Genomic DNA, 25,706 nt, shown 5'->3' on the forward strand with positions numbered 1-25,706 from the left:
GTCACACAATGTGAGGTGAGCCGTGTGCTTGTCGGTTTTAGAGCAGTGCTCAAAGGTGCCTCGCTCCGAGCTGTGCGTCAAGTGGATACCTGCGCTGTCTGCCTCGCACCGTACAAGACAATTCTGCACTGCAAACCAACAGACCTCCACAACGGAACTGTCATCATATATAATCATGAAATGATCAGACAATTAGTGAAGTGTTATGAAACCAAACGTTTACTGTGGGACTCGAAACACCCTGAATATTATAATAAAAACAAGAGAGAAGACTTGTGGCGCGAAATATCGCAGTCAATTATAACCGATTTCGATCAATTATTTGACCCACCAACGGGGTTTACGTCGCTTTTTCTGTTGTTTTTTCCAGATAATCGTCGCCATCACAATAAAAGCAGCAGCAGCAACTTGCGCATTTCTAGAATAAAAAAAACATATTGTCCCGACTGTCTTCACTAACGAATGTAGGTGGTTCGCGTGCTCGCAGTGAGCATTCGTGGTTACAAACTAGCTGCTAGCTGAAGAGCTCACCCTGAGGCAGATGGCACAAGGCATTCGCAGCGAGCAGCCTCGCACTGTCGATACCGGCCTTAAAACTCAGACGTGAGGAGCTCGTACCTCTAAATACCTCAGTCATGAACCGTAACCTCGATACTCCGGTCCAGTGTGTTATTCCCACGGCCGTTATTATATACTAAAAGTAGTTTCATTCACCCAGTTCCCGTTGAGTAGTACAAGATAGTACAAAGTGGCGACGAGACAATCGGAGTGTTTAGTGGTCAGTTCGGCAGTTATTGTTACAATTGCGATCTGCACCATGTAAGCGTCGGTCGGGTTAGCGACCCGCATGCATCTCAATGGCGTCAGTAAACAAAGTGAGTGTTTCAGCCTAGGAGGAAGGAAGTGAATGTACGAATTCGATATTAGTTTCGTTATTCAGTGACATTGCACCAAGAAAAATGACGGGAATTATTGGTAGCGTGGGTGAGTTCGACTCCAATGAAGAAACGTGGGACTCGTAACATAGAGAGGTTTGAACTATTTTTAAGTTGTAATGATATCGATCATTCTAAGAAAGTGTGTACCTTGCTGACAGTGGTAGGAGTAAAAACGTTCAAGCTATTACGGGATTTGTGTATACCCGATAAGCCTTCTACAAAAATCGTACGATGATTTAGTGAAGCTAATTAAGGACCATTTATATCCGACTTCCATCTTTTGTATGTTGAAAGATATAAGTTCAGTTTACGTAACCAACATGACGGTGAAAGTATAGCTCAGTACATTGCTCAATTAAAAAACTTATCTAAATACTGTGAGTTCGGTGCTAGTCTAAATGACTATTTGAGAGATCGTCTTATTTGTGGAATCCGTTCAGAATATACTAAACAAAGACTTTTTGTCAGAAGCTAATTTGACCTTCGACAAGGCTGTTCAACTGACATCGCAGATTGAGATGGCAGAGAAAAGCGCGGCAACGTTGGCGTCAGGCAGCCATGACACGCCAGCCGTCTCCGTTCGCAGCGTCCATCGGCTAGCAACGTCATCGGCTAGGCGTCACTACAACGGACGTGAGTCAGCGCCGAGCGGGAGAAACAACGCTTCGCGCCACCACACCAACGCTTTGGGTCACCACGCCACGCCGAGTACCACACACGCACATCAGTCCAGCAGCACTAGTGGAGTGAAGTGTAACTGTTGTGGCGCCGTAGGTCACTTCAGTAAGCAGTGTAAATATTACGGTTGTGTTTGCCATAAATGCGGCAAAACAAATCATTTAAAGAAGGTATGCCGATCTCAGGCTAGGGGTAAGTCAGGCAAACAATTATTCTCATTACAGCAATAAGGGTAAATTTCAATAAGGGTAAACATAATTTTGTCGAAAGTGTACTAGACAATAATGACGATGAAACAGATGTAGTAGAGTGTATTGGTAATTTGTTTGAATTAGCCAAAGTCTCTAGTAGGGTTGATCCCTTAAAAACTAAAGTAACTGTTGAAAATAAAGTAGTATCTTTTGAAATTGATACAGGTGCTTCTGTAAGCGTAATCAGTGAATCCTTTTATCACGAGAATCTAAAGTTCCTTAACTTGTTACCTACTGATGTAAAGCTTAGTTCTTACACTAATGTACCCATACTTCCAATAGGTAGGTTAGAATTAAATGTTAAGTATGAAAGTCAAAATAAAGTCCTGAGTTTATTTTTAATTAAAAATGGTGCAACATCCACTCATGGGAAGAGATTGGATCAAGGAGTTAGGGGTTGTAATTTCTTTCAAGAATAAAGAAGAGTTATTTATAGCTAAAAATATAATAACTTAGTAAAGAAGTTAGTTTCAAAGTATCCAGAAGTGTTCTCTAAAGAGTTAGGTCAGTGTAATCGTGATCCTATCAGACTGGTGCTGAAGGAAAAATAGTAAACCCAAATATACTAGTCCTAGACCATTGCCTTTCACATTAAAAGCTAAGGTAGAGCAAGAGTTTAGAGCGTCTAGTAAACGCTGATGTTTTGATGCCTGTAAGTAGTTCAGAGTATGGATCTCCTATAGTTCCAGTACCAAAGAAAGATGGCAGCATTAGAATTTGTGGCGAACTTTCGTTATTTAAATTCTCAGCTAGAGATAGATCGTTATACAATACCTATAGTAGAGGATCTTTTCGCAGAAATGCAAAAGGGTGAATTGTTCAGCAAAATCGATTTGAGTCAAGCATATATGCAATTGAGACTAGATGAGTTTTTCACAGAAATTATGTACAATTTCAACTCACAAGGGGTTGTTTGCCTATAAAAGGACTTCCTTATGGAATAGCTAGTGCAGTAGGAATTTTTGAAAAAGTAATAGAGCAAACTTTACAAGGTGTGAAGTGTTTTTTTGGACGATATCACCATTTCCGGTCCAAATGATGAGACTCATTTTAGTAGACTAAGAGAAGTTTGTGAACGACTTCGAAGGGTCGGTTTTACAGTAAAACAAGACAAGTGTAAATTATTTGCTTCTAAAATAGAGTTCCTCAGATTTACAATTGACAAAACCGGACTACACACCTCGGAAGCCAAAATAAAAGCTATTGTAGAGGCTCCAGAACCTAAGAATGTAACATAAGTAAAATCCTTTGTAGGATTAGTCAACTACTATGGCAAGTTTGTACCAAATATATCAACAGTTCTACGACCATTGTACAATCTGTTAAGAAAAGATGTAGAATTTTCCTTTGATAAAGAACGTGTAAAATCCTTTAAGCAAATCAAAGAGCTATTGTGTACAGCTCCAGTGTTAGCACACTATGATCCGCAAGCTCCATAATACTAACGACCGATGCTAGTGCATACGGTATAGGTGCTGTATTAAGTATTGTAGATAGCAATTGGACAGGAAAGACCGGTAAGCTATGCTTCACGTACGTTAAATCAAGCAGAACGAAACTACTCTCAGATTGACAAAGAGGCATTGTCATGCGTCTTTGGTGTCAAACGTTTTCACCAGTATTTGTATGGACGACACTTTACGTTAAGAAGTGATCATAAACCATTAGTCAGTATTTTTGGACCTAAAAAGGGTTTGCCAGTGTTCGCAGCAAGTAGACTTCAACGTTACTCTTTGTACCTCAGTGGTTATGACTTTGACATAAAATATGTTAAATCAGATGACAACAGCGCAGATGCTCTGAGTAGATTACCATTGAAAGTGTCAAAATCAGAAGACAGTTCTGAATTGCTAGGGTTAGGGACCTATTTACATTTTGTAAAAGAGAGTTCTTTGCCAGTATCATGTGAACAAGTAAAACTTGAAACCCAGAAAGACCCAATACTAAGAAAAGTGTTTAGGCTATGCTATGTATGGATGGCCAAGCCATATTCCTAAAGACAATATAGAATTGTACCCGTTCTATTGTAAGGAGAGAGGAAATAGCTGTTGAGCAGAGTATCTTGATGTGGGGTTACAAAGTAATAATTCCAAATAGTTTTACGTAATTAATGTTTTAAAACGAGCTCCATGCTTCTCATCTCGGTATAACAAAAAATGAAAGCAGTAGCTAGAGCTTATCTGTGGTATCCAAATCTGGATAAAGATATTGAAAATCTTGCTAACAGTTGTTCATCCTGTCTTCTTGAAAGACCGAATCCAAGCAAAAGTGAGTTACACCATTGGCACTATCCTAGTAAACCATTCGAGAGAATACACGCAGATCATTTCTATTATAAAGAATAAATTGTATTTAATTGTTATAGATGCGTACACAAAATGGTTGGAAGTTTTTGAGACAAGTTCAACTTCCGCTAGTCAGACTATTAGTCATTTTCGTGAGTTGTTTTCAAGGTTCGTAATACCAGTCACTTTGCATAGTGACAACGGTCCACCGTACAGTTTCAATTGAGTTTAAACAATTTCCTCAAACACAATGGTATCAAACATACAACTAGTGCCCCGTTTTTTACCCTAGAAGTAACGGCCAAGCAGAAAAACTCAGTGGATTATGCCAAGTCTAAACTGAAATGTGCTTTCAGAGAAAATGTAAATATTCAAGTAGCTTTAAGTAGGATATTATTTGACTATAGAAATTCAATTCATATGACTACAAATGAATCACCAGCAATGTTAATGTTTGGTTAGACCACTTAGAACCCGATTAGACATTTTAAGACCTAATTTATCTAAGGTTGTTGAAGAAAAACAAGGTAAACAAAAGTTCTATGCTAGAGGTAGTAAAACACGTATTTTACCAATTAACCAAACTGTGTTAGTAAGAGATTAACAGTAGATCTCAAGAGCGATGGGTAGAAGGATGTGTAGTAAAACAACTGTGTGCAACAATGTATTTAGTGAGGTTAGCGTCTGGTATTGTTTACAAGCGTCATGTTGACCAGCTGATAGCAGTCGACACTGGCTCCAGTGACAGATCAAACAGCTGAGTGTAATAACAGCTGAGAGCCAGCAGACAGCGCGCTCTGACTGTGCAGACGACAATCCAGTAGTCAGTAACCGCACTAGCTGATGCGACGCGGCATTCTATTTCTGTCCGCCCCAGCCACAGCTATGTCACCCCACGCTTCTCATACTCACACTACCTACACCAGTCCTATTACTCAGCGTTCACCACTTGCTCATTCCACTCCTGTTCGCAGGTATCCTCGACGAGAGCGAAAGCCAATTACAAGGCTAGATTTGTAAGAGTAGTTTAGAAGTGTATTACAGATAATGAATTTATAATGTGTTTTATTCCAATATTTTATTAATATAATTATTCCAATAGTTGATATAACAATATTCTTCTCATTTTGTATTTAAAAAAAATGGTATTACAGGTTATGTGCTTAAGAATTTATGTTCAATTTATGTACAATGTTTTAGTAAACAAAATTGTGTGTCTAATTAAGAAGGAAGGGATGTGATATCTGTGGTATATTATATAGTGCAGGACTATATCTATTCTTACAGTGTATGTAATATGTTGGCAATGGATATCGTATGAATAAATCCTATTGGCCAAGGGATGACGCTCCCCCCTCCTTGTCCTACCTCCACCTCTAAATACCTCAGTCATGAACCGTAACCTCGATACTCCGGTCCAGTGTGTTATTCCCACGGCCGTTATTATATACTAAAAGTAGTTTCATTCACCCAGTTCCCGTTGAGTAGTACAAGATAGTACACTTGTTATATTTATTACAATATTACAACAATTTGAAAAAATACCAAAAATTCTAATGCAATTCATAAAATGGACCATTATTGTTATACTTTAATGAATTATAACTACAAAACAAAAGATTTAGTGTAGTATATAAAGCACCGTACATAACTAGTTTCATTACAGAAACTTTCGGTTACATAATCTTCATACGAGCGAGTTCTATTAAGTGTAAAGACCTCATATACTTTTCAAAGTGGTGGATTTCCTATTTACTTATAAACTTGATTGTCTGTCCCTTTTTTAACCATTTTGGATTTCTGCCATACCTATGAAACATTGAAAGGCCGTTTAACATATCAAACGTTTCATAAAATATAATATAAACATTAATGGTCATACATTTTCGTGATGAAAATCAATATTGTTTGTTTACATCATACCTCCAATTTTATTAAATGTATCAGTGGTGGCGCGGCGCTGCAGTCAACGCTTTAGTAACTTTAACATAGGAGCCTACATTAACAGTTTTTAGTACAATGACCTACAAGTACCACAGTAGTTTCCCTATTTAATCCTAATTTCTAACTAGCTATCTCAGTTTCTGTCATTTGGTCTTATTATAAACCAAACCTCAATAATTGTAACCATAACCAGCTGGTTATGTGTGAAGATGACGATTTCTTTTATCCTTGACACCAAGTTTCAGGTTCTCAAAGGCACACTCCATGATGGCTGGCTGTGACTTCTGGCTGGAACACATAAGGGTACTCATAAATAAATGGGAGTATGGCGCCCCTCCTGAATCCATGCACCAGTTACCCTCTTAAACTTCGATTTGTCATTATACCATACGAGGTCATAGTAATGTAGGAGTTCTCCGTCCATTGATCCAATCCTCTCTTGACAGAAAGCACATTTCAAATGGTGAAAGTTTACCTAGTTCTCATGTAGCTCGATGACATGTAAAAAATAATATTGTCACTTATCTTTGAAGTAATTCTGATATGATCACGAAATCCTATAGTACATCAGAGCTTCTGCATTCTCTGGCCACCGCCTGAATGTAAAGTTCTATTGGCTGGAGATAGCACAAACCGCCCAGGACAGCTGTTAACATCACCCGTGATGGAGAGACATGCAATGTAATTTCTGCAATACGCCTACAAGTATGCAAAGCCCACTTATCACTTTGTTGAGTTGTTGGTCCCAGTGATTTATCTGATTCAAAATTACCCCGAGATACTTCACCTGTAATTGCAAAGGGGCATTACATTTTTGTTTAGTCTAGTGTCTAATGCTTTCCAAATGCCTTATCCTAGTGGATTTACCTGATTAGTAGGCATGATAATTACCATAAGAGCTTCCTCCCCGAGTTCTCAGGAAAAGATGACAATAAAGTGATTAGATGTAATGACCTCGAATCCGTAGACTTAGCCTTTTCAAGTTTGGTAACAAAGACTACTATTAACAATAATTAGGGGTCAGAATGTGTCTCAAAGCCAGAACATCTTTTCCTATCTGAAGATAGATGGGTTTTATATCATCTGCAAGTGTTTATTGCCCACCTTGTTCTACTGAAAGTGACAATGTGGTTGGCTTTCAGCTATCTTGCTGATTTTCCACTTCAAGTTACCCTATTGCTCCTGATGTAACAGGTACAAAGCAGTTAGCCAAAATGGAAACAGGAAAATGCGTACTCACCAAAGATTTTACCCCTGTAGGTTACATATAATCTCAACTGAAAGACACTTAATCTTCCCGAGCGAAATGGATCTGTATATCTAGAAATTTTTTAAATAAAAGAAACACATTCCCTGTGTCTTGAGAACCATGAGATCTTTAATGCCCTCAATTTTATCTCAAAATGTTTTCCATAATAATAATTAGTCCTCCTTACGACTTTATTACACCGTACCAAGACATGAAATAAGGATATATCCATCAAAATGGGATTGCTAAAAGTTTAATCAGTCCATAAAATCCTGATGGAAATGGACAAATTGAGTGGTTTAATGGAATTATATCGAAGACCGTTACACTATCACTAAAATCAAAAGAACTGAACCAACGATACTAGGGAGTCTGTACTTCTAGAGTCTACATTCGACATTCTCTTTACTATGCACAGGAAAGAACTGCACTCTACACGAGAGAATGTTCATACATCAACGCCGATCAATTAATGACAACCTGGTTCAGTAATATCTAAACAAAATGTAAGACGCAGCAAATACGAACCACCTAGTTGATTAAGTTGAATTAGTAGGCACAAATCCACAATACGCACGAATTCGTAATCCCAATGGAAGATAACCTACTGCATCACTAAAACACAAATCCCAGAGGTGGTAAAAGTCTAATGGTGACAGACTTGTCCAATTGGTCGGAAGAACAAGATGCAGATAATTAACATGAAGCCGCATCACAATGAAATAAAGAACATTCTTCAAGAGACACTGAAGCTAAATCTGAACAGTTCAATCAAGAATATAAAAAATATGTAGATAAATTATAATTTTTTTCATACAAAAAGACCTAAAATAGAACCTGTCAACATTTTATTCCATGTATACTGAAATAATATGTACCTGTTATATTCTACTTCAGTATGGCAAATGTATAGTGTTCCATCATGAATGCTTTCAATAAGAACACTTCACCCAGATTTCGAGAATTAATTGCGAATGGAGCCGCGGGAAACTGCTATTTAATTAATAAAATAACACCAATATTACATGTGTATACGTATGTTTCTTAGTTCTCTACTAGTGGTGCAAGGTGGATCAATCAGCTGACGAGTATGATGTAGATAGATGTGTTATTCTTTACATCCATTATTCGTTCAGCTCAGCTGTGCTGTGCTGTTTTTTCTTTCTGGTAGTCTGACAGTCTGAGACAGTGAGTCTGAGTTTGACACTGGACTGATAGTATAGTATTAAGCACAAGCAGACGCCAGGGATAGAAGTCAGATGTTAGTTTGTTTATATTTATACAAGTTGTTTTAATGTTTTTGACATTATTGTAAGTTGAAAAATATAAGTATGTTTTAGCCTTGTGGACAAGATAAAACATTTTCTATACGCGTTAAATTATTCTTTTTGATTGAAAATACTAACTTTAATTTTAAATCTGTCCAGCTCGTGTTTGAGGTTATGTCAATAGTATTATCAGCCTATTTAAGCCAATTAGATTAATTAAAACAAAAGGCAAATTAATTAATCAACCCAATTATCTTGACCAATAGATTGGTGAAGCCAGTGAAGTGATGTTTTGTTGAATGTAGATTAACGCCAAGTATTTTTTACAATCTCCGTTTGTTACGTGTATTTAAATCTTAAGATGTATTTACGTAGTTTGTTATAATAAATATTTGTTTGGTTTGACACAATTAATTTGAAAAATATGTAAATGCCTTAAAATAAATGTATAACATCAAAAGATTCAAAATTAAAATCTTGTCAAACTCGTTCTGTTCACAAGTTAATTAAGGACTTTTTGATTTTGTTGAGCTAATAATCAGATTTATGTAACAGTAAAAAAAAAACCATTAATAGCCATATTTTATTCTAAATAATGGGTATACTTGACTCCCCAGCTCATAAAGAACCCCTATATGTACTTTACTTAAAACAGTATGGCAGCTATCTATGTATTTCTGTTTATCACCATCAAGATTTTGTCAAAAGAGTTGTTCTTACAATTGCTGACTGAAGATTGTTCTCCACGATGAGGCTGAAATATTTCAAGATTTGAATTGTAATCGCAGTTTGAACTAGAAACGTAGTCATGACAAGATATTAAAAAAACACCTAAGAACCAATATTTCTGTAAATAAGTTGAGAATTCTAAAATATTATTTTTGTTTTGCTCTATGCTACATAATAACAGAGATATAACCATTCAGTTTCCATAATTTTAAAGGTGGCCACGTTGAAACATTAAGAGATATTGAAAAAAAGTTCAAGAATAAAAGTTGTTTACAATTACATAATAATTTATAAAAATGTGTCAACTTAGGTGTATATTTTGAGATAGATATGAGTTATTTGCACAAATGCAAATGGCCACCTGGCTACCATCTTGAAACATTTTGGAATTTTGACTGGTTACGAACTCATCTAATCTGTGTACTACAAATATGGTCTCTTGGGATTAGGGTACGATAAGCGGACCATGAATCGTTTTTACATTTCGTTTCTACTGATTAAATTGGTAAACGATATTTCGTCAATATAAAACAGGAATTGTCTTATCGCAAACCATCCTCAGACAGATCAAATCGAGCGTCTAGTAGATAACGTGATTGCAGTCTCGCCGCCCGTTCAGCTGGTATTGTTGTACTTCCGTGTTTTACCTCTACATTTCTCCAAACACAAAAATTCAACAAAAACAATCATTTACCAAACTAAACTCTTTATTAAAAAAACACTAAAAACTTGTTTTTATTCTTGATCACATTCCGCCACCCAAAATGCGAGTGCCTCCGGCCATCAGCGCGGCATTGACAGCACCTTCGGTGCTGCCCCGCGCTGATGTCGACGAAAGAAAAACATCCCTCGAGATAGTACCTATCAGTAAAATATCAAATTCTAGAGGGGCTAATCAGAAATATAAATTGGAATTGTAATGGAAAGGCAATTATGTACCGTGCAAATCACGTGATGTGCCGTAATCAGGATTCTCGAGAAAGATAAGATAACAGCGATCACAATACCTGGAAATGCTTGTAAGTTTGTAATTTTGGTAATTGAAGAGTTGTTTGATCTATCATGTAAGTTTCTATAAATTCATATTTTTGTGTTTTCATACTAGTGTTTATAATCCCATAGTAATATTTCTTGAGGGTACGATAAGGTACTGGTTTTTTATATCGATGTAAACGATATTACTTAGGATCATAACCATCGAATATTAATCAATCGATACTGATTAATTCTTTGATATAATTAAATAACCGGGTCCGCTTATAAACGTACTCTAAAATAATACCCGGATAATATTTCAACTTTACATAAGTAATTCTGATTACTAAAAATGGCAGTCAATTTTAGAAAACTATACGACGTTGCTTTTTCGTGGCTTCAACATTTTGGACTCGTAGTGAAAAACCCATTATGTGAAATTTGTTGGAAATAAACAATTGTAACTGTGAGAGGAGTAAATATAGTCATCTTCAGTTTTCTAATTTTGGTTATAATAATTTGTTTGATCACTGTAAATATTAAATTCATATTTTAATTTTAAACATATAATTGTTATTGAGGACTATAGGTACTTTTATATCGATGTACAGTCTAGGATTTGAAATGCGATGTGAATTCTTATATAAAAAACCGGGTCCGCTTATCGTACCCTACCCGATAATACATAAGTATCTGATTACTAAAAATAGCAGTCAATTTTAGAAAACTATACGACGTTTTCAACATTTTGGACTCGTACCGAAAAACCGATAAACAATTGTAACTATGGTCGTCTTCAGTTTTCTAATTTTGGTTATAATAATTTGTTTGATCACTGTATATTTTAATTTCAAACAACTTTTATATCGGTCCGCTAAAAAATCGTACCCTACCCATTCTCTCTATAGCAAGTTTTGTCTGGATCTATTAAGTATTTTGGCAGTTCACAATTATTTCCTTAATGTAGGTATTCAAATTTATCCAATACACTCACTCCTTAATTTCATATTAAATATAGAATACAAGTTAGTTATATATTTAAACTACGCTAATTCTTTTTTTCAGATGCGTTCAATCCAAGGGTGTTTATTTATATCTTAATGCTTGTTATTTACTTTTTTAGCGTACTTCCAGCAATCACACAAATTTCAAGAAATCACAATGGAAAATAACCAGTATGAAACAAATCTGGACGAAGATACCTTGAAGTATGCTGCTGAAGTTTTAAATGAAAATTCATCCAACAGAGATAATGATGTCTTGCAAATTAGGGAGTGGTTGTCTTCGCAGCCTCATTTGCATGCTAAAACAGGTACAGTACTTTGTTTATTGGAAATATAATTATTTAAAGTTATACCCGTGTGCTAAGATGTCTTTTGTGTAAAACATATATAATTTTCTAAAATTATATTAAGAAGAAAATTATGCAAAACATCCCATTGAGTTTGGAGGATAAATTGAATTAGTTAAAGTAAAGTGATGCCTACAAGAAGATATGTTGAAAATTAAGGACATGGTGAGAGTATAATATTACACCATATCCCAATGGTAAATTATCATATCCTATAAGTTAAGTCACACAATGACTTTCAAAACCACTTTAGTGCATGATGAGGTAGCGAGTTACAATTATTTAACACTTTGATTACCTCAAGAGTAAAGTTTGGGGAGGGATCACTACTTGGTTTCTGGTACGGTATTATGAAGTTGGGGGAGTGAGTTTCAGCATCACTTCCCCAGAAACATTTTTTTAATTCACAACTAAAATCACATTTTTACAAACTTTTTACGAATAATCGAATCTAAAATTTACATTTTTACAAAACAAAATCCAATATATATATATATATATATATATATATATATATATATACATATTCTGGAATATTTCGAAAATATTATGTGGACCACAATAAGTTTATACTACATTATATATAATGTAAATTCCGATGAGGTTAATCTAGATGTTAATCATATGCATTATAATGTATTTCTGTTTATCACCATCAAGATTTTGTCAAAAGAGTTGGTCTTACAATTGCTGACTGAAGATGGTTCTCCACGATGAGGCTGAAATATCAAGATTGTAATCGCAGTTTGAACTAGAATCATAGTCATGACACCAAGCTGTATAAACCTAAGAATCAATTTATGTCTAATTAACGTAACCTCAATCTTTAATGGAGAAATAAATATTGCACTTTATTCATACAATAATAACAATGGGGTTAATAAAAATATCTACAATTTGAAAGCTTCATTATATATTATTTCCAACTTATATTGTAAGCTAATAAATCATTAAATTATTTCTTAAGTAAGAGAATCATGTCAGCAAAGAATATTACCAGTTGTTATAAATAATATAGATAAATATAAGGTACGTAATATCAATTTACAATAGTTTGTGTATTTCTGACATTTCTAATCATAGTCTTGAATGGCAGATGCTGTTACGATAGTTAGATTTCTGAGAGGGTGCAAATTCGACCATGAGAAAACCAAGAAGAAGATAACAGCTTTCTATGAACTGCGTGGAAATGCGCCGGAATGGTTTGTGGATAGAGATCCAACTCTGCCTCCTCTACAGGAACTGTTGTCTCTTGGGTGAATTTATTTCTATGAGAAATCCTAGTGCTACAAGTATTTTAATGAATGTGTAAATATTCCCTAAAAAATTTACCCTAAACAACTTTATACATCTAGTTAACACTAATCTATCAATCATTTAGAAAATGTAAACATGCATAGCCTATTTTCTGTTTAATAGACAATAGACAATATGCTTTATTCATAATCTTTGAGATTAGAATGGTGTCATATACAAATAATGTTTAAAAAATAAATAACTTCTAAAAGTTATTGCTCTTGAAATTTGTTGGAAATTTAACTGTTTGTTAATTATTTTGTTATTCCAGATTTAATTTCAATCTATATAGTTCAAAAAGTAGATCTAAGTACCATTAAAAAATAACTAATACTGATTTCATATGAAACAATTTTTCAACATAGTTCCCACCAATGTTGGGGTAGTTTATCATAGCTGTTGACCACCTGTATATGTTGTAATGTCTAAAAGTACAGTAAATATCAGTACTTTAAATTATAATTAAAGTGCAGTTTTAAATATATACATGGTATCCATTTAGATAAGCTTCTGCACATTTTGAGCTTATTGTTTGAACCCTCCTTCTCCAATTTTACCTAAAATTAACGTTTTTATATTTGTTTTGATTTTTTTAAATGTATTTCAAACAATATATATGACAAGTTATGTGTACATCTGTGTGACAGTCTTTAGACTAGCCAAAATTCTATAGAAAAATTCACTATAACGTGACCCAATCACAATATCGTGATACGTTAGGTTGCCAGTTCACCTGCCTAAGTGTGAATTTCTATAAAAGCTAAACATTTAACAGACTAAAGTTTGTTGTATTTTAAATAAATCATTTTCAGCGTCTTTCTGCCACTTTTGAAGAAAGATCCTTCAGGTCGTCTGGTTGTTCTGATTCGTGTAGCAGCTCATGACCCGAGCCGTCACCTTCAGAACGATGTCTTCAAGGTGGGCAAGATGACCCTGGATCTAGCCATAGAGCAGGATGAGTCAGTGTCAGTGTACGGTGTCACAGCAGTGTTCGACCTGACAGGCATCTCATTGGGACATGCGCGCATCCTCACACCCGGAATGATCAAGAAGGCAGTGCATGCTTGGCAGGTGTGATTGGATTATAAAATGAATACGTTACTTTTTATTAAAACTATACTAAATATATAGCATTGAAATATGACACAGAAATTAATCTTATAAGCCTGTCCGGCCAATGTCATAACTTTATTGTCTAACTTACTGTATAACTTTACATTGTAGGTCCTGTTCTAGGTGGTTTAATATTCTTGTCTTGGCTCAAGTTGTGAAAGTTAAACTTAGTAAATGAGTACTGGACTTAAGAAATAGTTTTTAAGGTAGTTATTGATTCTTCACTTCCAATGGAGGATGGTTTACAAGGAGTTGAGCAAAACATTTTAACGGTAGCATAGCTCAAGATATACATAATTTTAAAGTGTAGTATAAGATGTACATCAAGTAAAGTCCAATGGTAAAACTAAAAATGAGAACTTTCTATTGCAATAAGTGATACCAGGTTTTTTCCCTTTATCATTCATCTCTGGTAAACAACCCCTTTAAAATAATGTACCTTGAGCTACATTTACATTAAAATGTTTTGTCGAACTCCTTGTAAACCATCCTCCACTGGATGTAAAGAGTCAATAACTACCTTGAAAACTATTCCTTAACTCCAGTATGCATTTACTAAGTCTAACTATTACAACTTGAGCCAAAACAAGAATATTAAACCACCTAAAACAGGACCTACAATTTTAAGTTATACAGTAAGTTAGACAATAGACATAATTATAATATTACATTTACTATCTGCTGATTAAGCCAAAAGGGAGTTTTCAAGACCAGTGGGGAGTTTTCATAGCCTGGAATTGGTTTTCGAAATAGGAATAGGCCTAGATATTAACCAGGGACCGTAAGAATGTCCATATAAAATTTCAGTACAATTGGTAGAGAGACAGCATTAGATTTGTACTGTATATAATAGCATGGGTATATCAAAAGTAAAAATTAATTTGGAAATACAGAAGCTAGTTTTGTCAAGTAATTCCAAATTAAAACTGCATTGTAATAGTGTTATTCCATTTTGTGATCAATAGTTTATTTCTAAAAGACCACTTATGTCATTATCAAAAGTACAAATTCGTGTCATTATTGTTTACTCAGCTGACAGTTATAAGTGCCTTATTTCTGTACACCATTGTTCTGTAATTTGTTGGTTCTCATGTTATCTTTATGGTATTGTCACATGAGGCCATTGTTTGCTTGACTTGTTTTCGTCATAATTGATATTTCAATATGACTGAATTCGAAAAGTTACTTTTCCAGATAAGATTAGTTTAAACCTAAAAAATTACCTATATGTTGGTATAAATTTGTTATCCCTTTCAATGATTTTTATTTCAATATCATAGTTCTTAAATTCACTACTTCAACTCAATAAAGAATTCATATTAGGAAAAATTTTAAATTGGTACTGTTTGTTTACAAATGTGTCTTTTTACATTTAGTTTTATTTATTTATGATAATCCTGTATTGATAAGGCATTTTTCATTGAAAATTAATGAAATGAAACTACATTTTCATATCACACATTAATTAATATACATGTGTATGAACATTTTTTGCCAAAGTATTCTGTTACTGCAATTTTAGAAGTGAATTTGGTACACATGTGTATTGCATTTTCAGGACTGTTATCCAGTTCGAACTAAAAGTCTGGATTTCATCAACACACCATCGTATGTGAATGTGGTTTTAAATATATTCAGAGCCTTCATGCGAGAGAAGATGAAGAATAGGGTATGACTATTTTCATTATCACTTATTGTATTTATCATCGTGTCATCTGTAAGTGCAAGTATGCATTTAATTGTTATCAATGTATGTTGTGTTTTCTCCTCTATAAAATCTAGAGAGAAAACCCGCTTGGTTCAAAATTACAACAAGGCTTTTAGATGTTGAGCGTCGGTAAAATCTCTTTTACAGTAAAAACTAAAATACGTATAGATGTACTAAGTTTACATTTTTTAATATTATGTAATAACGTTCTGTGTAGAATATAGATTTTAAATTTAAATATAAGAAACTTTTGTCAAGAACCTTTAAATTTTCTAAGTGTTAGTTATTAGTAAAATTTTATTTTTATCAAATAGTTCTAATATTTACTACCATTATACTAATTACTGCACATTGAATAATAACTCGTCTAGTAATACTCACTGTTTGAAAGCAGCGAATTAACAAAAGTCAATGTGCGTATGTCTGTTGTGCTTCCTAGGTATGCTTGTATTCATCAGGGTAGTTTCTTAGAACCAGTTCTTTTCCTTTTATGCATCACTGTGTTAAAAAACAATTATGAGTATTTGTCCGTTTACAAGCTGGCAATTCATCTTCAGGTGATCAGTAAATGACTGTGTGTCAGTTGGTTCTCCTAAATGCCAATCTTGAATAACACACTCGATTCATATAAACTCCTACATGTAATTCATACCTGTAAGCTTTGAATAGTTTGATTGTATATTTGATTTTTTCATTCATCTAAATTGCATATGTACTAAAAACAAGTTACAAATTAAGTTCGATCTTTTTTTTTTATTTTATTTTTTTTTTAAGTAGAGACCGATCCCCTTTTAAGCCTTATTCTGTCCGTCCTCATGGGCCACTGGCCTGTGCGAGGATCTTATCAAACAGAATAAGGGGGAGAGTCGATACAGTACAAGGTCGATGGTACTGATAAAAAGTGCAACGGTCACAGACAGGATTTGAACCAGCGCTATCTCTAACTCAGACCCTAAGTCCAACGACAGACCGCTCGGCCATCGGCACTCCCGGTCAACACACACATTCTCCCGGTCTAACACATTCTTTCTAATTTGTGTTAAGTTTGAAATGGCCTCATCAACAATACTTTAAATTAAATCTATAATATCTAAATAATCTAAAATATATATATATATATACTAGCTGTTTCCCGCGGCTTCGCACGCTTTTCGTAAGTTTTGCCCGCGTATGAGCATTTCTGGTTGAAGTAAATTATATTTCCAACCCCGATGTAGATTTTACCTTGATGTCACGATCAAGAAAATATGTCAAAAATGTATTGTACATGCATAATGTATTTTATTACAAAGTGGTCTACCACTCAACCTTTAAGTTCAACCAAAAATTTAGTTTAGACAATTATACATCATAACTTAGCGCCTTCAAATAGTGTTTCACTGTTTAATATACGTATCTATCTCGTAATTGCAGGTTATAATGTGCAGGCGCTTTGAAAACTTTTCTTCATTTTATTCGTTTATATTCACGACATAAGCGAATAATTCAGATAATAACTATCCTATCTTCTAAGTTAGACTAAATTACGGATACATGTGAAATTTGATTGAAATTGGTTCAGTCGTTTTGGAGTTTATTGGCAACATACATCGTGACTCAAGATTTTTATATATATAAGATATTACCTACTTGGTTGACCTACTCTTGCATATATTAACCTTATTTATATTTTCATAACAGCTAGAACTTGATTCAAGGTAATTACCAGAGATGATCACCACTCATAAAACATCAGGGCATTAGTAAAAGTAAATATGTTTGACGGTTCATGTTATCCATTTCAGAGTAGTAGATAGGGACATAGCCTTATGCACTTTATTATGTACATGAAGAGGCCGTAATAGCAGAAGAAACTGTTTTGTTTAGTTCATTACAGTTTATTGGTAATCAATTAATCTTCTTATCCACTTCTCAGTATTTTATCCACTTTAGCAAACATCCTTTGTCTGTAATTAATACTAAATGTTAAAAAGAATTAAAAAGGGGTTGATGCATTTAGGCTCCTCCAGACTCAAACCTTGGATACACCTCTGGTTACCCTGGATACGCCACCAGTTAGTCATGTAATATTGGTGTACTTTAACTATTTAACTATAATAGTTGTCTCAGTTTTGCTCAAATATGTTCTGATTAAAATTAAATGTAATTACTTTATAACACTTTGTAACCTAATATGAGTTTTGTGTATATACAAATTATTTTTGGCCGTGTTTTCTTGCTATTATTTAAGCATGGCGTCCAAAACTTTGTTTAACTAATACCAGGATTTTCATGTTTTTTTTTTTTTTGTTTTAAATGCACTATTCAAGTTAAAACTTGATATTTTAAATATAATTATAAAGTTATGTTTTATATTATATCGTTTATAATTTGTATTTATGAGTTGTGATTTTAAAGGAATGAAAGAGATTTTGAGTTTTACACAGGCAAGTGAAAGAGCTGGTGTTATTCTTTACTTTGTTTCCTGAAGGAAGATGTTTTTTATTACATGTTTAGGTCCATGTACATGGGTTTAACCTGCAGTCTCTGCATGAGTTGGTGCCTCCTAGCATACTACCTGAAGAGTACGGAGGTACTGATGGGAAACTGCAAGATCTCATAGGTATCTATGTGTTATCTCATATATTGCAGACAATTTAAAATAACTAGTGGATTTATTTGGATCTTTTAGCAATGTTATATTTTGTTTTTGAGCAAAATATTATTTTAAAATTACTTAGTACAGTAAAAAAAACTTTAAATTAATTAAATTTAACCCTTTCAATCCCAGACATTTTTTCAAAAGTGTCTGGTAAAAATCCCAGTATTTTTATAATGGGTCTGCCAAAAATGCCATCATTAATCTGGAATTTTGGGAGAGTTCTGTTAAAATATTCTTTTGCCTTTAAATTTTTCAAACAAGTTGAATATTTTTTATATGGCATGAAATGTACTCTACTACAATAAATATAAAAATTATGTATACATGCAATACATAATTTATAATAATAGAAATTATTTACCTTAAATTCTTTTTTTTATTTTCTTATTTGACTTCTTGAAAGGTGTAGAAACAAATATAGATATCACTAACCCGATGATTGTGCATAAAAGTACATTTAATAGTAAACAACTTCATGAATATTTTATCAGTCTATTACAAAAAATAATAAAATACCTAACTTTTTTCATGTCGCTGTATTTAAAAAAAATCACAAAACACTTGTATAGAAAAAATAAAAAGGGCTCAAAACTACTTACAAGTAAATGTGTAAGAAAGGAAAATCCACTTTCAGAAAAATTATAAACATACCAAAAACAAAAAAACTAAAGCATCAAAATGCCCAGTGAGTGATTGCTCATAGCTGACCAGCATAAAAAGAAACAAAGCTAGCTACTACGCCTTATTAATTATATCTATGTATATATATATATATATATACTACATATACATATATATACTACATATACATATATATTAAATATTCTGCCAGTAATATACAGTAATATCATAGTAAAGAACATAATTATATTAGAAAACACAATTCTTCATGATAATTTTGGTATAATATATGTGATAATTTAATTGTGTTTTATATATTGCATAAAATATCTTTTGTGAACATCCATATATACATAAGAAATATATACACCAGGATTTTATGCAGATATATTTGATGTCCATGTATACAGATGTTGGGAATGAAAGGGTTAATTAAAAATAATTCTAACTTATTTTAACGATCCTCTCAATTGATTATGGTTATCAAAAGATAATGATATATAAATTTAAAGCTTCAATAACCATCTGACTCTATTTACCGACTTGATACTAGTAAAAATCATGCTACTTTAAGATACTTATTTAGGTAATTCCAAAATTAATTCGAAGCCATCCTTTGGCAGTTACACATTTCTCTTCTCAAGTGACTTGTTGGCGCTATGTTTCACTTCACTTTTAAGACATCTGTTGGCGGTTATGCTCATTTCTCTTTTGAAGTGACTTGTTGGATCTAAGTACTCACTTCACTTTTAAGAGATCTGTTGATTTGTCAGGCTTGTCATTTCTCTTCCATGCCTGGACAAATTGTTTAGTGTACTGCTTCTGTTGTCAAATTAGAGGACCATTAATACAAGTAAGTAAGGTAAGTTCAAGTTATTTAAAGTTGGAATATTTAAGTACATAGTTCATTAATGTAATGGATGAATTAAAATTGTAATTTGCGTGGAACAAAAATATAACGGTGCAACTTGAATTCTTTATTTTAGCAAGTTCACACGTTATTTTTTCAATATATTATTGTTGTTAACACTTTACACTTGGAATTTCTTTTAACCCTCAAACTGGTAGTGTTCGATGAGGGCTGTAACAGTAAGAGCAAAGTCTATTTTTATGTGGACGCCATGTCGCTGAAGCTCAGTAGAAATAGAGGGGGAACTTGCTGTTATAGGCCGTGAGGAACGAGGCGGTCCCTGACCTTGAGCAGAGAAAGCAGTTAGAACCGGATTTGCAGTGGTGGGGACGGCAGACGCTTAGTTCGCTGCTATCTCTTTCGCAGTAAACACCGTGCCATACGCGCCTTACTAAAAACATTATTTCTCGTGATATATACGTGAAGTGCCAATTTCATAGTATTTAAGTACCGTAAGTTTAGTAAAACGTGTTACGTACCGTTATAACAGTGTGTATTTTACAATTTTTATATACTTAGTAAATATTTTTGTTATACATTTGTGAATAGTGTCGAGATGGGTAACAACAGAAAAAGCAAGGTCGGTGGTAAAATTTTACACAGCCAAACTAGAGAAATAATTTTTAACATGTACACTTTTATGAAAAGGGAAGCAGAACAAGGGCCATTAATAGTAAGTATTGATAATAATAAATAGATAAAACTACAGCAAGTCTCTCATATTTTTATGATATAAAAATAATGTACATTAACTTTTCATGACATAAACTAATCACATACAGTCAGACAGACAATATAATATATTTATACTACTAGCTAACCTGTTGCTCAAAATCGAACAAAAGTGAAATGTGTAGTTAAATACTAAAAACCAAACATTTAGTAAACAGCTGTTAAATTGTAGTTAGTAGACATCGATATAAAAATTGAATTTAGTTTGATCCAATGTCGAAGGATAGCGTCACTGTGACCTTTACTGTATTAAAGTGATACCCGTACTGTTGTTAAAGTTCTGAGAAGTATTAGCAAATCTACGTAAAGGTGCCTTTAATTTGACACCTCAAACGTTAATATCTGTCAAGCCGTTATCGAATTATGATTTCGAAGAAAACCCCCTAGCCTATTAATACAACGCTCCTACTGGGCTAACGTTTCCTCCTAGAGTAGTACATCACTGGGCCGCTATTTTACACTTCCCCTCCACTGGCGAGCTATCCCACCATTACCGCCTCTTCCCCTACTCAGGGCTCCGCTCGTTCCTCACGTCCTCTATGTTATTGGTATGTATGTTCGCACTTGCTGTTGCGTACTACATTCATAACATGGTTCCCAAACAACGCTTTCCAAAACTTGCCTATCTCACCATATTATAATATTATAGTTCTATTTTCATTTGTGTATGTTTTTACAAATTCTCTTATCCTTCAGTATTATTAGGTCATCCATACAAATCATATTGCTTTGTATTAAAGAATAGGTTACATTACTTGTAAGTTTTTTGGAAGCTCAGTTTTATATCATTTGAAACAAATGTGAAAGAGGCAATTACCAAAAGTAATGTATAAAAATTCAAAAAAGGTATACATTTTTTATAAATTTATATTTTTTAGAATGTTAATAACTCTTGTTCTGTCCAGAATTTCAAAATTGACCATACTCAATATGTTGTTCATCAAATTTAATCTGTCACAAATTGCATACATTTTTACAAGGATTACTGTAGTAGATTTGGCTTCATGTGACCCGACATGTGTAAAAAACAAATTAGATATTTTTATTATTAAAGAAGGCAAAAAGCCAGGTTTTAAAATGAGTGTTTTGAAAGGGTAGGAAGAGCAGACTTACATTTACCGTATTTGAAGTTTAGTTTCTTCTTCTTCTTCTTGGAGACATAACAGCATTCACAAAAATGGTATATGGGGTGCCTACTATCTGACAACAACAATAAATAAAAACCCTGCCCAATCAAACCAATTAATTCCAACTGAGGAAATGGGAGTTCCAATTAGCCTACCAGTCCACTAGATAACCAAATCCACAGGTCACCTACCCCAAAAGTAAGATAATTTCCTTGTTATGTATAAAATATACTTAGTGAAAGTGCAACCTCTGTTTTCTGATTTGGCAACACTGGATACTCTAAAAAGGAATCCCTCTGTGGTTGGCAAAGTATCCAGTGGCCATGAAATATCTCATATCTGTGTATTCTTTTAATGTCTCTATGCCAAAGAGGAATATCCTTCCAATCCAGTAAAGGTAAGTCTGCTCTTACTATCCTATCAAAACACTCATGTTAAAAAAAAACAGATATTTTACCATTTTCATAGGAAAATCTACAACATAGTTTTATTGGCTGAGCTTCAGCAAAGCCTATCACTCGTGAGGCTGGAAAATTACATTGAATTTTTCTCTGTTTGTCTGTCCGAACGATAGTGTGAAATTATCAAATACTTGTTGTTGTCGAGTAATGGCAAATGACTCGCTTTAAAGATATGATTCATACGCATCCAAACTCTTTTTGTGAGCTTCTTGTAAACTTTATTATTTTTTAATATAGTTTCATTTGTTTACAATGAAGTATGGAAAAGTGTTGAGATTTTTTATTTCATTGAGTTAAAAAAGGAGTAATGTCAGAGCTTCATTAAAGAAGCTTTTTCCCTTACAATCCACCTGATATCTACACTGTTTTCAGCTGGAAAACTCTCCTAAAATGTTTAAGCGTACGGAGATTTCCATATGTTTAATAAAGACCACTTGTATTTCACAAGGTATGTGTATTAGGCAGTGCTATGTCTTGCTGGTTAGCATTAGCTCTTTTATGATTCAGTGACAGACAGTGTCACGCACCAGGTTAGTCGAAAATTCACTTTACTCCATAAAGGTTCATATTTAGCAAGTAATATCTATCCAGGATAGGATAGGTCGTGTCCTTACATCTGGGCAACACACAATATAATATGGGATTTATGAACAATTACAAATGTCCCAATAGACAATAGACAATTGCTTTATTTTCGTATTCATTAAGAACAGAAATGGCGTCAAATATGATAAGACATATAGTCAATTAATTGTAGATAAAAGTTGCTAACTACATTAACAATTAACATGTTTAACTGACACAGTTTAGGTAGCTATTTCTTTAAAACATGATAAAAGTTTTACCAAAATAACAATTACAAAATACACATATAATTTACATATTTACATTGGTTATATTCTTGAACTCTTCAACACTATATATTGACCTTCCAACAAGCCACTTAATAAGTCTTTTCTTCAGAACCTGCGGAGTGCTGGTTTTGAAGTTCTTCGGAAGCATATTATAAAGCTTCGCTCCAGCATAAGACGGCTTCTTGGCAAAAAGAGCTGAGTGATGTAAGGGAAGACTGAAGTCATTGGCCCGCCTTGTGTTGTAATCATGGATGTCACCATTCCTCTCGGGACGTTGTGTGTAGGCGTGTAGAATCACTTCAGTAATGTACAGAGTTATCACTGTAGGAATTCCCAAGGTCTTGAAAGCCTCTTTGCAGCTATCTCGAAAGTCTAGATCAGCCATGATTCGTATTGCACGCTTCTGTAAAACCAACACTCGCTGGAGATTCCCTGCAGATGATCCACCCCACAGTACTATACCATAACGAATGTGGGTCTCAAACAGAGCATGGTATGCGGTTCTTGTTGCAGTAGGTGTACCAATTGATTTTATCCTCTTTAGCACAAAGAGTGCTGAGCTGAGTTTTTTGCATAAGCCGTCTATGTGGCAGTTCCAAGTCAACCGGTCATCGATCACTACCCCAAGGTGTTTTGTGGTTCGTACTCTTTCAAGGTTGGGTGGAGCATGAACTTCATCCTTATTTTTACCAAACGATTACACGTCCATCAAAAATACAAAGGTCACACCTGATGCTTGGTTGATCGCATGTTGTATTTTATGGCCATGAAAACGGTTAAGTCCAAAGATTGAATCGTCAGGCACAATGTGCTATTTAACCTCAATCAATCCAGATTTCTCTTTGGTTACAATGTGTGGGACAGTTCAGCCAATTAATACGGTCCCTTTGAGACGTAAAATTTAATTAATATATTTAAAAGTCTTTTTTAGATACCATTCCATTATAGACTATCACAATCAATTATGTTGATGCCATGTTAAATTTGGTTTGTAATGTTATGGGAGACTTCACGGTGTTATCTTCCAACAGATCACTGGAAAGCGAAGGTAACCGAGGGGAAGGAATGGTTTGCTGAAGACGAGAAGTATAAAGCAGAGGCAGTCAGCTGATCAGGTGGATGAAATTTCAGTTCTCAAGGTTCACAATAACTGTGACCTCAATTGTCCTGGTGAACCATTGATCTCAACATCACATCCTCGTCTGGTCTCCAGTGACAGGAAGTCTACTATAACCTGTATAACATTGTCCGTTGTATGTTTATTGGACAATTTTTATATTTTTGTTTTTGAATCCTAGTTAGTTCAAAATAGCATTAAATAGTAGTATCTGCCAAAATTATAAAAAGCTGACAGTTAAACTAAAAATTGTTTATGTAAAAGATTTTTTAGCATATAATTCAACAATAATGTTTGTTTTCGTAAATTTTATGACTGCATTATTAATTATATTTTTATTGAATTGTACATTTGATGTGTTTTTATCAAAGTGATTTATTGAAATATTGCAATATGCTATTATAGCTTTATTGTACTATCACAAGTCTGAAGTGCCTTATTAGTCTTAACACTAAGGTTTGAATATTATGTAATATAATGATTATTCTTTGTTTAAAGTTTGTTATTTTATCAAATGGAAGGATTGTGAAAGAAATATGATTTTTTAGACATTTCCCATTGTTTAGTGATGTAAGAAATCAGTAACACCAAATTTCTTGTTATTGATTTCTAGTATTACTGAGTGATGGCAAATGTATGAAGAAATCCTGTTTCCTTCAGAAGTGATTATAGCGATGTTAGTGTGTTAGTACTATATTTAATGGATTTTAGTACTGTAAACATTTTTTAATTAATTGTATATTATATTATTTATATATTGTTGTAATAAATTGTTTTAAGAAAGTTTTGTTTTGAAATCATTTAGACTATTGGCTGAACTGAAGTGAAGTTTCTCCTAAGGGTTCGCTGAAGTCAGTATTTGTTTGTACTCACTCCCACACAACAAATAGCACATGGAATTAGCTACTTCAAATTCTGAATGAAAGTCGGTAACTATATCAAATTTGGTTACTTTAATTTCAAGGGATGTTTCTAAATCATATAACACCAAGATTTACACAGTATAGTTTGACCTAGTTAATTTTACTAGAGAACCGCTATTCCATATAGATTTCTCGCTAACCCATTCCAATTTGAAACATGCCCTAAAATATATTATCCTAATTTTAGTGTTCAATGATTGTATACATCACATCATATGCACAAAAGCATGGAACTTCTACACTGGGGATTCAGTCAGATAATTCTGATGGGTGCACTCGTGGTATAAGAAAAAAGGTGCGATGCTGTGCAATCCACTATCTCTAGCCGTACGGTGTCAGCTAAGGGTGTCCAACATGTCAATCATGCACACTCTAGGTCGCTATTAACCGTGGACAAATAGTGGTACAACTTATTACCTCACCGGTGTGAGTTACAACTAGTTCACTAGCTAACTTTAGCCTGGTCAACTAGTTTTTTTTTTTTTTTTATTCTCTTTTAAGCCTCATCTCTTGGCTATGCTGGCTTGCTTTTTTT

General features: G+C 33.9%; 1 protein-coding gene across 3 annotated transcripts; it reads left to right on the forward strand.

Moving 5' to 3' along the window:
- The first annotated feature begins 1,686 nt into the window (after positions 1-1,686).
- LOC124358923 (retinol-binding protein pinta-like) lies at positions 1,687-25,032 on the forward strand. 3 transcript variants are annotated; one of them, XM_046811185.1, is made up of 7 exons: positions 1,687-1,808; positions 11,441-11,629; positions 12,765-12,924; positions 13,777-14,035; positions 15,636-15,746; positions 18,282-18,387; positions 24,163-25,032. In XM_046811185.1, exons 2-7 carry the CDS (start codon positions 11,479-11,481, stop codon positions 24,240-24,242), a joined length of 867 nt encoding a protein of 288 aa, XP_046667141.1. In that variant the 5' UTR covers positions 1,687-1,808; positions 11,441-11,478; the 3' UTR covers positions 24,243-25,032. The 3 variants fall into 3 exon arrangements, with proteins under 3 accessions (XP_046667141.1, XP_046667140.1, XP_046667139.1); XM_046811184.1 differs by lacking the exon at positions 1,687-1,808 and adding an exon at positions 8,481-8,606; XM_046811183.1 differs by lacking the exon at positions 1,687-1,808 and adding an exon at positions 8,524-8,656.
- Positions 25,033-25,706: the final 674 nt, after the last annotated feature.

Source organism: Homalodisca vitripennis, chromosome 4 (genome assembly GCF_021130785.1).
Source record: "Homalodisca vitripennis isolate AUS2020 chromosome 4, UT_GWSS_2.1, whole genome shotgun sequence".
Classification (NCBI taxonomy): domain Eukaryota; kingdom Metazoa; phylum Arthropoda; class Insecta; order Hemiptera; family Cicadellidae; genus Homalodisca; species Homalodisca vitripennis.

Coding starts and splice junctions, on each gene's coding strand:
- LOC124358923 (XM_046811185.1), top strand. CDS start 11,479: ATGGAAAATAACCAGTATGAAACAAATCTGGACGAAGATACCTTGAAG. Junction 12,925..13,776: donor CAGGAACTGTTGTCTCTTGG/GTGAATTTATTT, acceptor AATCATTTTCAG/CGTCTTTCTGCCACTTTTGA. Junction 14,036..15,635: donor AGGCAGTGCATGCTTGGCAG/GTGTGATTGGAT, acceptor TTGCATTTTCAG/GACTGTTATCCAGTTCGAAC.